The sequence below is a fragment of the Corvus kubaryi genome, unplaced genomic scaffold, assembly GCF_017639235.1.
Source record: "Corvus kubaryi isolate FWS band 111438036 unplaced genomic scaffold, C.kubaryi_AGA036_p1.0 67, whole genome shotgun sequence".
NCBI classification, from domain to species: Eukaryota; Metazoa; Chordata; class Aves; order Passeriformes; family Corvidae; genus Corvus; species Corvus kubaryi.
This window is the reverse complement of record NW_024582055.1, coordinates 5,521,135-5,533,077: the sequence shown is the minus strand read 5'-3', so window position 1 is coordinate 5,533,077 and position 11,943 is coordinate 5,521,135. Positions and strand designations below refer to the sequence as shown.

Genomic DNA, 11,943 nt, shown 5'->3' with positions numbered 1-11,943 from the left:
GCCGGGGCCCGGCGCATGGCGGCGGCGGCGGCGGCGGGGGGCATCGCCACGCTGCCCGACGACGGCGGCAGCGGCGCCTTTCCCCCGGGGCACTTCAAGGACCCCAAGCGCCTATACTGCAAGAACGGCGGCTTCTTCCTGCGCATCAACCCCGACGGGAAGGTGGACGGCGTCCGCGAGAAGAGCGACCCGCACAGTGAGTGTGTCCCGGGACCACCGCGGGCGGGAGGGCGGGCGGCTCCTCGCCCGGGCAGTGGGGCTGCGAGAGGGGCCGTGCCTCGGCCGTCCTGCCCTGCCGAAGCTTCGGCAGCGAGCCCTGCTTGGAAAGCGCCCGTAAATGTGCCGAATGTTCCTATGTGCATAACCGCGAGTACGCAGACGGAGTTAATTCATACCGAGTTAATTCATACACACGTGCTGCAGCGGGTGGTCCCCCACCGGCACCCGCGGAGTGTCCCGGGGCAAAGCCTCGCTGGCGGCTCCGCGTTCAACCTGCTGGGTACAGAGCTCGTCAGGTGCACAGAGGTTTGGTTACGGGCTTGAAGGGGTCTCGAGTTTGTTTGCGCGGCCCTTAAAGGGGTGTAATGGCACTTGCCGGCTCCACACGGCGGCGGTGAATGCGTTGGAAGCATCAAGGTACAGAGAAGGTTGTTCTTTTTCCCACTGCGGGTAGGTGCTGCTGAGTAGGAGCTCTTTCGGCATACAGGTACTCTTAGGAACAGAGGGGTAAATCTGGCCAAGGAAGCAGCAGGGTTTATAACAAATTGCTGTCAGACCATCTTTTTGACTTAAAATGTTGCATATTGTGTGGTTCTTTTTTGTTTTTTGGTTTTTTTTTTTTTGCTAACTTAATTAACGACGGTTCAGCTACAGATAAAACCTATCGATTCCAGCAGCAGCAGGAAGGAGGTCGTCCCTCCAATACATGATCTTTTGAAGGGAGGGAGAGGCTCCTGGGCTGGGAACACAGCCCATGGATTGAGTGGTCACAGGCTTGCAGGGAGCGTGTGGCAGGTTGCTGTTACCAACACAGGCTGCTTTTGGTCCCATGAACCAAATGCCTTTTACAGAGCTCAGAATACTTTGGAAGTGTTCAGTATGGAGGTTTTGTGGATGTAGTGGTGAGTTTTTGATGTGCCTGTGAGGCATTTCCTTCAGAGCAGGTACAGGGAGTTGCTGCCTAGCTGTCAGGTCATCCCAGTGCGATTCCTGGTTGGAGAGAAGCTGTTATTGTGCAGGGCCTGCCTGCCTGCACTTGGCATGAGAAGCAGGTGAAATGCCTTACTAGGATTCTTTATCTGCATTGCACCTGTGCTCTGAGTAATGGATGCAGGGACCGGGCTAAACTTGGGGGAGAACAAAGTGAGCAGACAGACCAAAGGTTCTTAATACTACTTTCCACATTGGACATTCACCTTTTGCAAAACAATTAGTTTTACCCAACAATTCCAAAGAAATCCTGTAACAGGAATTCTTAAAGGAAATAAATCTCATTAGTTCATCAGATGTGTCACCTAACCCTAGGAGTAACTATGAAAATGTGCTGGAAACCTACTACAAAGGGAGGTGATGTTGAGTGAAGGATGTACAAGGCTGAAGCTGGATCCAAGACATTGTCATGGCTGTTGGGTTCTTGCCTCATTCCCTGTTTCTGCTTTTGAAAAGTGCAGGTAGTGGTGTGTGTTGGTCTGTGCTCACCTGGCTGAGCCACGCTGCTCTGAGTGGAGGTGGTATTTATCACTGCTGCCTTTTTCAGCATGGAGCTCCCCCTTAATCATCTCTTCCTCCCTGCCTTGTTTTATTACTCTCTCAGTAAAACTAACACTAGTTTTTCATTCTTGAGTCCACTGAATGTGTGTTTTGTCTTCCTGTTGAGCCTTATCAATATTAAAATTTTCAACTGACATCCTGTGCTTTCCTAGTAGTGAATTGTGCTTGAAAATATTTCTAATCTTGATGATACTGCCTTATTCTTCCAGGTTTTTCTGTTTTGATCTGTAGCTGTATTTTTGCTGTCTTTTTTTTTGGGCTCCTCATTTTGCCTCTGTACTTTTTCTTCCCTGCCTCTTCAGTACTATCTGATCACAAGTATTCTTTCCCCTTTCCTTTGGTGCTTCCCTCTCTGAAGCTCCTCTCTTTTCTGACCTTTTTTCCTCTTGAACAAATGGTGCCAGCAGGTAAAGGAAAACCTGAGTTGTACGTGGGTGATGTTGCCTCTGCCCTGTGCTGCACCAAGTCAGCTCCTCGGGCACCCTCAGCTTGGCACTTGCTGGCCAAGTGTAGAAAACCCTTTTGTTTAAAAAGAGTAGTTTGTAAATGTGGTACACCTGGGAGCTGCTGGGATTTGCTTCCAGCGAACACACCTGGGGACAGAAATGCCACCACGCCTGAGCTGCTCCCTTGTCCCTTGCTGCCATGCTCTCCTTTTCTCATTATCAGACAGCTCTTGGCTTGTGGCTTTTTCTTTCTTCCTTTCTCTTTTTTTTTTTTTTTTTCCTGGAAGAACCCTAGTTCTGAGAAGCAGAAAATAATCAGTGCTTGAAGCATCAGTGAGGCTCATTGCTGGGGCATTGCATGGTTCACATCCTTAGCATCTTTGCTGTAAATACGTCATTCCACACGACTCTGCTCAACTCTGACCTGGTGAGTGCTGCTCTGTGGAAGTCCCTGTGAAATCTCATGGTATTCCTGGCATGGCAGAAGGCAATAAATCTTGGACAGTGTGAGAGGACTTTAAAAAAGAATTTAGCAATGAAAATATACACCTCAAGTAATTCAGGGTGATTTTCTTAGCTGAGCAAAAGGTTTTTTAAGGTGGTTTTGAAAAGAGAATACCATGTCTTTGCACAATTTGGTTTAGAAATAATGAAAGGACAGTTCGTAGAGATACTTGTGGTTGCTGCTATTCTTAGGAATTAATTATACAAAATAACATTTCAGTAGCACATCATCCTTACTTTTAAAGGAAGTTCTTATTTTAGAAGGCAAATTACTGTCTCCTTACGTTTCAGACCAAAGCTTTAATACTACAAACAAATTTCCATGATCCATGTCCTTTTTTGTTCCCCTCCTCCTTCCTCTATTTGACATACTTATCTGTTTTATGTCATGGCATGGTTTTATACTCACCCCACTCACATTCATTTATTCATAATTGTGTGGTTAATGAAATTAAGAATGGAAGTTGATGTCCTGCGTGCTGGAGGATTGGGATCATATGATTCACACAGCTGAAAACCAGGACAGGGCGTCTTCCATGGCCTTTATTGCCACATCTGACGTGTGTGCTGCAGTGACTCCAGTGAAGTGCCCCTTTGGACACACTCTGGGGACTCCATCCTGAGTTTTTTTCCCTTGAAGAAGTACTTTCAGGCAAACAAGAAACAGAGGGCGCTTGCTGAGAGTTTTGTTGTTTAAAGCAAAACAAAAAACATGGCTGTTTTTTTGTTGTTGTTGATCAACAACTTTTGATTTATGCCCTGGAAAACGTACAAAGAACACAGTGTTTTTGGAAAGGCTTCTAGAAACTCTCCAGAGGTGTTTCCCTCAAAGAGGCTACAGTACTGGTGAGGGGAGAAAAGCATGGGGAATGGAAAGAGAACACTTATCCATACATATAGAACATAACTAGTAGTACAGCTGGTTCCTTTCACAGTTCCCCTAAATGAGGAACGGTTGGCATTTATGCATTTCCAGAATTTCTTAAGCAGGTTTGTTTCATGATGAGCATAACCCAAGACAGTATCCAAGGAATCCCGAGCCATTCTTGTCCACTCCTTAATGAGGTGACAAGGCTCCAGCCTCTCACTTGGAAAGGATTCAGCTGTGTGAGCTCAGTCAACCGTGCAGATGTCTGAAATACCTTCTTCCTGCTCAGTACCTCTCTCCTCTTCCATAAATATCTGAAGAAAATGTAAAATAGGGTAGTACTGGTCCAGGAAAATTTCTTATGAAGGTTCCTTTCATAAGTAGTTGTTAATGTTAAGATTTTGACTTTTCTCTTACACAACATTTAAATGGTTGTGGAAAGACTCTGCTGAAATATAGGCTGACTTTTAGAGCAGCTCAGTGAAGATGATGAAAATCTGATCACTGATCAGATTTCAGGGAGAAAACTCATGGTGATCCTCAGAAAGAGGAAGCTGAACAAATGTCAGGAAGTGTTTTCGTAAGAAGGTTCAGTACCTGGTGTTTAACTTTTATAGGTGCATATGTTGTTTGGGACTTGGAATATCTCCTTTCCCGTTTTGGTGTCCCAAAGACATAGCCAGAGCTGTTGACAGGGCAAGATCTGTTCCAAATCTTAGCACTAAGTGAGAGGTGACTCTTCTTTTAAAAAAACCCTGCCCCTTAACGTTCAAATACATGGCTTCTACCCAAGTCCTTCTGGAAGCACACTCTTTCTGCATTACTTTTAATCTGTTGCGCAGACCTTAACTGCTTTGCCAAGTACGTTGTGGCATAGCCCAGAAATTCCTCTTGGCTCCTGGATGTAGCTGCCTTTAGGGGATGAGGTAGCAGAGACACCCCGTGTGAAAAAGTTGGGAATGTGCTTTGTTCTGCTTCTTTTGTCATAGAAATACCATCATGTTCCTGCATGGTCCTGCTCAGGGGAGGATGCCCTCTCATCTGTCACGTGTGTGCTAATCCTCTATCCCGGATCCTAGTGAGTCTTGCCCACCCCGGAGCTGTGTGATCCAGTAGCAGGTACACTCTAAAGGTGGACCGAGGCAATACAAGATGTCTCCAGTGGGCAGTGAACTGTCCTGTCCCTCCCAGCTGTTTTCTGCCCAGTTTGGAAGTGGGGAAGGTTCCAAGGGCACCACCACGCACAGGTACACTAGAGGGCAGGATTTAGCCCTTAAATTGTGTCACTTTGGAAATCAGGAGTGTTTTTAGGTACTTACATAGTCTTGTTTGCAGGAAAATGATAATCCAACTCCTGTTAGCCACTGCACACCCAGAGCTGGAAAAGACAAATACAGATAACATGTAGTGAGATCAGGGGGCTGCTGTTGGTTTTTGTTTGGTTCATAAATGCTTAAAATTTTTGCAACTGATTTCAAGAAAAAGTTTATCTGTAGTGGGGTCATATTTAAAAGCATTTTATAGAAAGTGAATGATGTTAGTAACTCAACCTGAATTTTAAATCATAATCCTTTCAGTGTCACTTTGTTTCTGTAAGCTTTCCCGAGCTCCCCTGGATTACAGATATGGCAGGCAGTTCTAATAAATAATTATTTGATCATTATGGTTTTTAGCACTCTTAGGAGATTGCCCTGGGATCGCTGGCCATCTGTTTCAGGATACTTGGGCGGTGATGGATTGTGCTGAACTGGTTAATGACCCTGGAGTTAATGGTACTCTTGGCTGTCGGTGACAGCGTGTTTAGAGCAGTTATCTAATAAAACCAAACCAGACTCAATGCAGTCCAGAGAATGCTCAAGTTACTGTTGCTGAAGAACATACATAAGTGTATGGAATCTGTCAGTTGAATATCTATACCAAGCAATATTTGAAATGTTTATGGCTTGATTTTGAAGGCTTAAAGTTGGTAATGAGATAGTGTTTCAATCCTGATGGAGAGTTAATAGCCTTTGCTTTTGTTAGTACCTGTTTAAGACTATGCATTTCAAAATAAAGCAACTCTCTCATCCTTCATTGTTTTCAGTAGTGTTTGGTGACAATATACGGGTAAACTTTTTCCTGTCTGCCTCTTCTGCTGCCTCCAGACGTGTCAATAAAAATGTTAAAAGGGCAACTCTCTGGAGTGCTGGTGGCATTTTAGGGTTATTATCTTACGTAGTTCTTTGTTTGTTCAGGGTAGGGCCAGATTTTGACTGGAGCCTGATAGGATCAGCCGAGAATACAAATGAGATGATGTCTGCAGAGTTGGGTGGAGGTCGTCTTGCAGGAGCTGTCATGGTGCTCTGTTGGTGGACTGACCTGGGTGAGCCTGCCACTCATGTTTGACTTTTAGAGCTTGAAACCACATTGCCCGAATGATTCAAAGGATAAGGTTACTGAGGGTACTGGGAAGGGGCAAAGTAGGGTGCAGATGCCATGTGCAGTGACAGTGTGGTGAAATTCCGCTCTTGTGCTGCAGAGATCAGTGGCATGTCTGTTACCTTTTGATGGGATTTCAGTAGGTCTCACAAAACCACAATCATTAGCATTCCTGGAATGTGCAAGTCACAAAATCCCGGTACCCGCGGCTATGGAATCCTGTATGGTGGTGTTTTGTAAGAGCAGGGAGCGATGTCAGCTGTGATACAGCTCGAAAATATTTGTAGTCTGTTTCTTGGTTCTTTCCTTTCTACTCTCAGGCTGGCCCACAATGCCTGATGCAAACGTACCTATTATTCCCAGACGTCCTGTGCCATTCTGTGGGGGTGTAGCTTTGGGGTTATTTTTGCTGATAAAGGATGTCCTTAACTCCTTACTCGAGTGCGCAGTTGCCACAATACCCCAATCTGTGCCTGGGGGAAGGTCAGAGTGTTACCTCTGGGGACTGGCACCAGTTTTTTAGCAGACTATCTTTTCTTGGTGTTTCTGGGTACGGGGCTAAAAATCTTCAAGTGTTTAATTTTAATCCACATGCCCATCACTGAAATGTCAAGAGAGGTGTGAGAGCTGGTGCAAGGGTGGTGGTAGGAGCCTGAGGCTGGGAGTGTGGAATGGAGGGACACAGAATGCCCCTCTCCAGTGGCAGCTGATTGTCACTGCCTGTCCTGTGGTGCCATGTCCTGACCCATCTCATCTGTTAAAATGCAGGACAGGATACAACATCTTCCCAGAGGGATGTCTTGAAGAGTCCATGCAGTTGTCACCTATGTTTTATTTCAGGTTAGAATAGTACTTTTGGGATTACATTACAGAGAATGTTCATACAGTCCCACAACTCTGGGAAGACCAGCAGAGAGACCGACATTCCTGAGTGTAGGGAAGCACACCTGTGGAGTGGTTGTGTGCAGTTTCTCCATGGGGCCTACTGGTACCTGTGGGAACAGAGATGGATGCAAAACGAGGAACATGGGTTAGTGTGGAGAAACAGCCACTGGGGGCCATATAGGGCCTGTATGGGAGAGGCTGGCACTTCTGTTGAGCAGTCTCTAGGGAATCCTGCTGCACAGACCTGTTAGGCTGAGCAGCTCCTGGGAAATAGTATGTGGATTCCACCTGTCATGGAGCAGTTGGGATAAACAGTTGAACGTGCTCCTGGCCATGCCTCGGAGTATGTAAATAGGAAGGATTCATTTTGTGGTTTTTACAGATGTTTACAGATCCACTATGGATGTTTTGCTAATGGTAATGTAGTTCATTCAGGAAAATGGAGGAAAAAGATGTACAATTCTCACGTCCTTAGAAATGCAGGAATTCCTCAAAGCTGAAGAGGTGCTCAGAACTGCCTTGTTGCCAGGTGCTATTTGTTTCAGTCCTAACCTTCTGCTTGCTTTACTGCTTCAAGCAGTAGCATCTTCCAGAGCACTTAACTGTGCTACAGCAAGTATCAGTGGTGGTAAGGTGTTTTCCAGTGATCAGGCTCTAGTCCCATGGATCAATATTGTCTGTGTGATGTTTTATTAGGAGAAAACGCTGCTAGGAGTGGGATGCCTGGCTGCTGCTTTGATGTGGTTAGGGTGAGACAGTGTGATGGCCAGTGCTTGTAGCTGGTGTACCTCAGGAGCATCTTCTTGCAGGGATGTCAGGAGCATTGTGGACATTGAAACCATCACATAGATCTAAACCAGAATATGAGCACTAGCGATGGTCTGGCTGAAGCAGCAGGGAGCCAGGTAGGTTCTTCCAAGCTGCAAGGTCTCTCTTGAAAGCTTCCAAGGTCTCTCTTTGTTGTCAGGAAAGTTCTCATGTCCCTTCTTAGTATGGTGAATGTCTTCAGAATAAAAGTGAGGAGTGTTACTCAAATATGCACTGTGTGTTTTATTTTCAGTTAAGGAATTTGGTTTCTTATAAAGAAAACTCTTTACTCAAGCAAGGCTGCATTCAAAAGCAAATTAGAGTTTTTTTGTGAAGACTGGGATCCATTACTGAGCTGGGTCAGCAGTGATTGACAACTCTTGTCCTTCACTGCAGTGCCGGCTGTTCCCCTGTGGATGCTTTATTTAAAGGTCAGCACAGGGTGGTCGCACAGCTTGATGGAAGGGGATGAAATAGGAGGATGAAGTAAGACTCTGGGCTTAATGTGGCATTTGCACTGTCCTTGCAATAAAGGAGATGGGCAGGCACCAGTGCAATACTGTGTGTGCACATGCATGGCTTTTGATTGGGGTTTTCTTTTGACTTTTTGCATAAATATTTATTAAAGTCTCAGTGATCAGTTTCACTGGTATTGGAGATAGGGGAAGTGCAAACCCAGCATAGTCACTGTCTCAACCTTTTGGCCAGGTTAAGAGCAATGAGCTCTAAAAGGCAGCTTAATTCACAGGAGCTCCTCTGTATGGGGTTGTTCCTTCTTGCTCCCCCTGTCTGCTGTGCCGTCTCTCTACACCCTGGTGCCTGATGGAGTTCCTCTTTCACCAGTGTGCTCCAGACTCTCTGATCCAATTTACTGATTCTTCTAGGCGTTCCTAAAATCCAGCTTTTCCTTTCCAGCTGTGACAGTGAGGCTTACTGAGCCTATGGGTTGGCAGTGTCTCACCACTGCTCTGGCAGTCTTTTCCTTTCATCTCATGTGTTACTGCTCCGACATCAGTCACAGCCCTGAAATACTGAGTACTGTTGAGTAGTTGTGTGAGTTGTACCTGGAGGAGGGACACTACAAAATACCTTCTAAAAATGAGACATTTTACCTTTTCCATCTTCTGAAATGCCGTTCCGTGTTTGCCTTAGGTTGTCCCTGGTTTTATGTGCTTGTTTTGCTGCAAGTGAAAAACAGGTCATAGTTACAAGATGAGTGAATGCACAGTACACATAAAGCCGAATTTCTGCAAGTTCTGTATGTGTCTTCTGATATGGCTGAGTTGGCTGAACAACTGCACCAGCTTTGTTCTAAAGTTGAGCACCCAAAAGTGGTTATTCTACGATTTACTTCAGTGAATACTAAATGAAGCGAAAACAAATGAAAGCAACATGGGGGATTGCCTTACCCTTTCTAAGAAAAGCCCTTTAGGAAAAGTCTTAAAAAAACTACATGTGAGCAGACATGCATTATTTTCATAAGGAAACCCTGAAACATTTTTCTAAATCAAGAATTTGGGGTGAAAATACTGGTAATTTGGAGACTAAGCTTTATTACCTGTACCCAGTAATGAATGAAGTTCTTCTCTGGTAAAGTTAGGTATTTTTTCTGTTTGGTTTTGCTCTCTTGACTTCCAAAGATGCATCAGTTCATCTGCAATGCCAAGGAGTCAGCAAACAGTGTGGCAGAAGGCATTTAGAAGGGTTTTACATGACGGTGACTTGGAGTTTCTGGCGTATTAAATCCTTTCATCACTCGAAGCAATTGCTGTTTACTTTACTCGGCAGCACAAAATGCCCAAGTTGTGCTTTGTAAGCAGAATCCAGAAACTCTGGATTTGCTTTTGCATGACATTTTTAAAGGGCTTGATTAGGTTTGATCAACCAGATTATGCGAGCTGTGAGAAATGGAGAAGCGTGGCTGTGCGTGTTTCACATGTGGGCACACAGGCAAGGAGCACAGTGTCACACTGGTGCCAGAAGTGTTGGATGTCACACTGTTCTGAAATTACTGTTCTGCAGGATGACTTTACTGTCTTTTATATGATATTTATAGGGAGCACCAGAGAATGCTGTGTATTTGGTAATCAGTGTTTTGTGGGGAGGATTCCCAGTGCCACAGATGCATGTTAGGTAGAGCTGGATATTTGTAGGAATTGATGTCAAGATATAAATCAGAATAGGTGAGTAACCTGAAAAGGGAAATAATTTCCATTGTATTCACTATCTGTACTACTTAAAAAGGTGAAAACTCTTAAATAAATCTGGGAATGTTCATGTTAATGTGGTTGATTAGATTAGCGGGTCGATGCTTCAACAGTTACACAAATTACTGTTCTGCTTAAAGCCTTGGTTTACTCTTAAGTGTAACCGGAACTTCCTGAAGTGTTTTTGTTTCAGGAGTGTGTATTTTTGTTGTAGATGTTTACATTTTGGAGACCTTGGGTCTGTCTGCGAGTGGTTTTATGCCTCTGGCTGGTAAAAAGGAAAAAGATACACTTAGAATGTTGTCATGCAAAAGCAAAGAAATGTGCCTTTGTATGGGAGTGTGACTCACTGTTTCTCACTGTGACACTCCGTGTGCTTGATTGTTTTTGTTGCAATCCTAATGGTTTGGTTTATTAGCAGCCCACCTCTCCTGGTAAGATTTGCTGGCTGTTTCTCATCTCTGTTTGTCCTCTCTCCCCCTCACGTGTGTTCCAGGTTTTAGGCAGCGTGTGCTTCAGTGACTCTGGCAGTGGCTCAATTTTGCCATGAGCGTATGAAAGTGAGCAAGTCGTTCTCTTGTTCGCGGTCTGAAGACTTGAGGATGCCTCGTATGTCAGCGCTTATCAAATAGCAGATGTTAAATTGCTTAGTGTGCCTTTGAGAAAGAGATATCAGAAACTGTCAGAGACTGTTGTGGGACAGAGAGACAAAGATTTTTGTAATTCCTGGAGATACGTTACAGTAGGCATCACCAGCTCATGGGCTCGGGTTTGGATCTGGTCCAGCAGGCAGGAAATGCCAGAATGGGGGTGTTAATATATGTATGTTTGTAAATGCATGTGTAGCTTTGAAGCAGCCCCTGGGTTTGGGAGGGTTTGACGTGTTAGGTGTGGAGCAAGCACGTCTGACTCTGTGTATTTTGCTTGGACACCTGTCTGGGACTAGATGTTGCCCCCGAGCATGAAGGAATGGCCAACTTCAGCCACAGAGTATGGCAGAGCGGAAATTCGGCTGTAGGGTGATGCATTTAGCGAAACGTTGTTGAGTCTCACTTTTCCCTTCCTTTTCTTTGTGAACTTCCTTGCATTTCTGATGCTTATTCCCTCTGGAGCTGACCCACCTCTGCAGTGAGACTGCAAAATAGCTGCTTTGTGCTTTCCTGTGGGCACGTAGGTGCAGGAGGGTGGGCGATGGGAGCTGGCGCTGCAGCTTCACCGCAGTGTCACTCGGGGGCCTCGTGGAAGGATTTTCCTTACAGGGCCTCTGCAAATATGTTGGAGATGGGCCCTGAGCCTTTGGCTGGGGCTGAGCTTTTCCACAGCAGACTGTAGTAACACTAGTCATTGATCCAGAGACGTGCAGCCTGGGATTTTTGGGGGGTACAGAAACTCTCCCTTCTCATAAACTGAGAGGCGTTTTGCTTGTGACCTTTTTAGTTCCAATAAAGCAGCTGAATATTAGCGAAAACAGGGGTTGAAATAGTATCCAATTTGTCTTCTCTTCCCCTGAGCTGCTCCCTTAGCTTCAGTGTGGCAAGCAGAGTTCTCACTGTGAAGTGATGGAGGCTCTTGAGCAGGAGGCTGAACTAGACAGAGTCCTTCTGACCCGAGTTTTCTGTGATTCTGGTACTGGGGCTGGTACTCGTAGCTTTAGTCTGCACTGCAGTCTGTGGGTAGGCTGTTTGCTAGGTGTGTTATAGTGAAAATGCAGCTGAGGCTGTAATCAAACCTTTATTTGCTGTGTAAATGTGTGCAAAGCCAGAGGCTCATAGTTGGTTTTTACTTTAAGGTTTCTCTGATATAGTGGTTAGAGTTCCCATTTCCTTGTGGAGGAGTAGGAAAATGGGGATTTTATTAATCCCTTTGGCTAATACATCCTCAAATTCCACCTACTTTAGATGTGTGTTTGCCTCATGCTCCAGTACAGCACCCTCCTGTACTGCCCTTTACCCTGCCCCATCTTCACTGCTCTTTGCTTTTTTTGTCTGTATTTTATTTTATTTTATTTTATTTTATTTTATTTTATTTTATTTTATTT

General features: G+C 45.0%; 1 protein-coding gene across 1 annotated transcript in view; it reads left to right on the top strand.

The window, feature by feature from the left end:
- Positions 1-13: 13 nt before the first annotated feature.
- The window catches only part of FGF2 (fibroblast growth factor 2), a 19,449-nt gene continuing 7,519 nt past the window's right edge, over positions 14-11,943 (top strand). Inside the window, exon 1 of the mRNA XM_042048510.1 lies at positions 14-196. Coding sequence (XP_041904444.1) covers positions 16-196 — 181 coding nt within the window. The 5' untranslated portion in view covers positions 14-15. The remainder of the gene's footprint in view (positions 197-11,943) is intronic.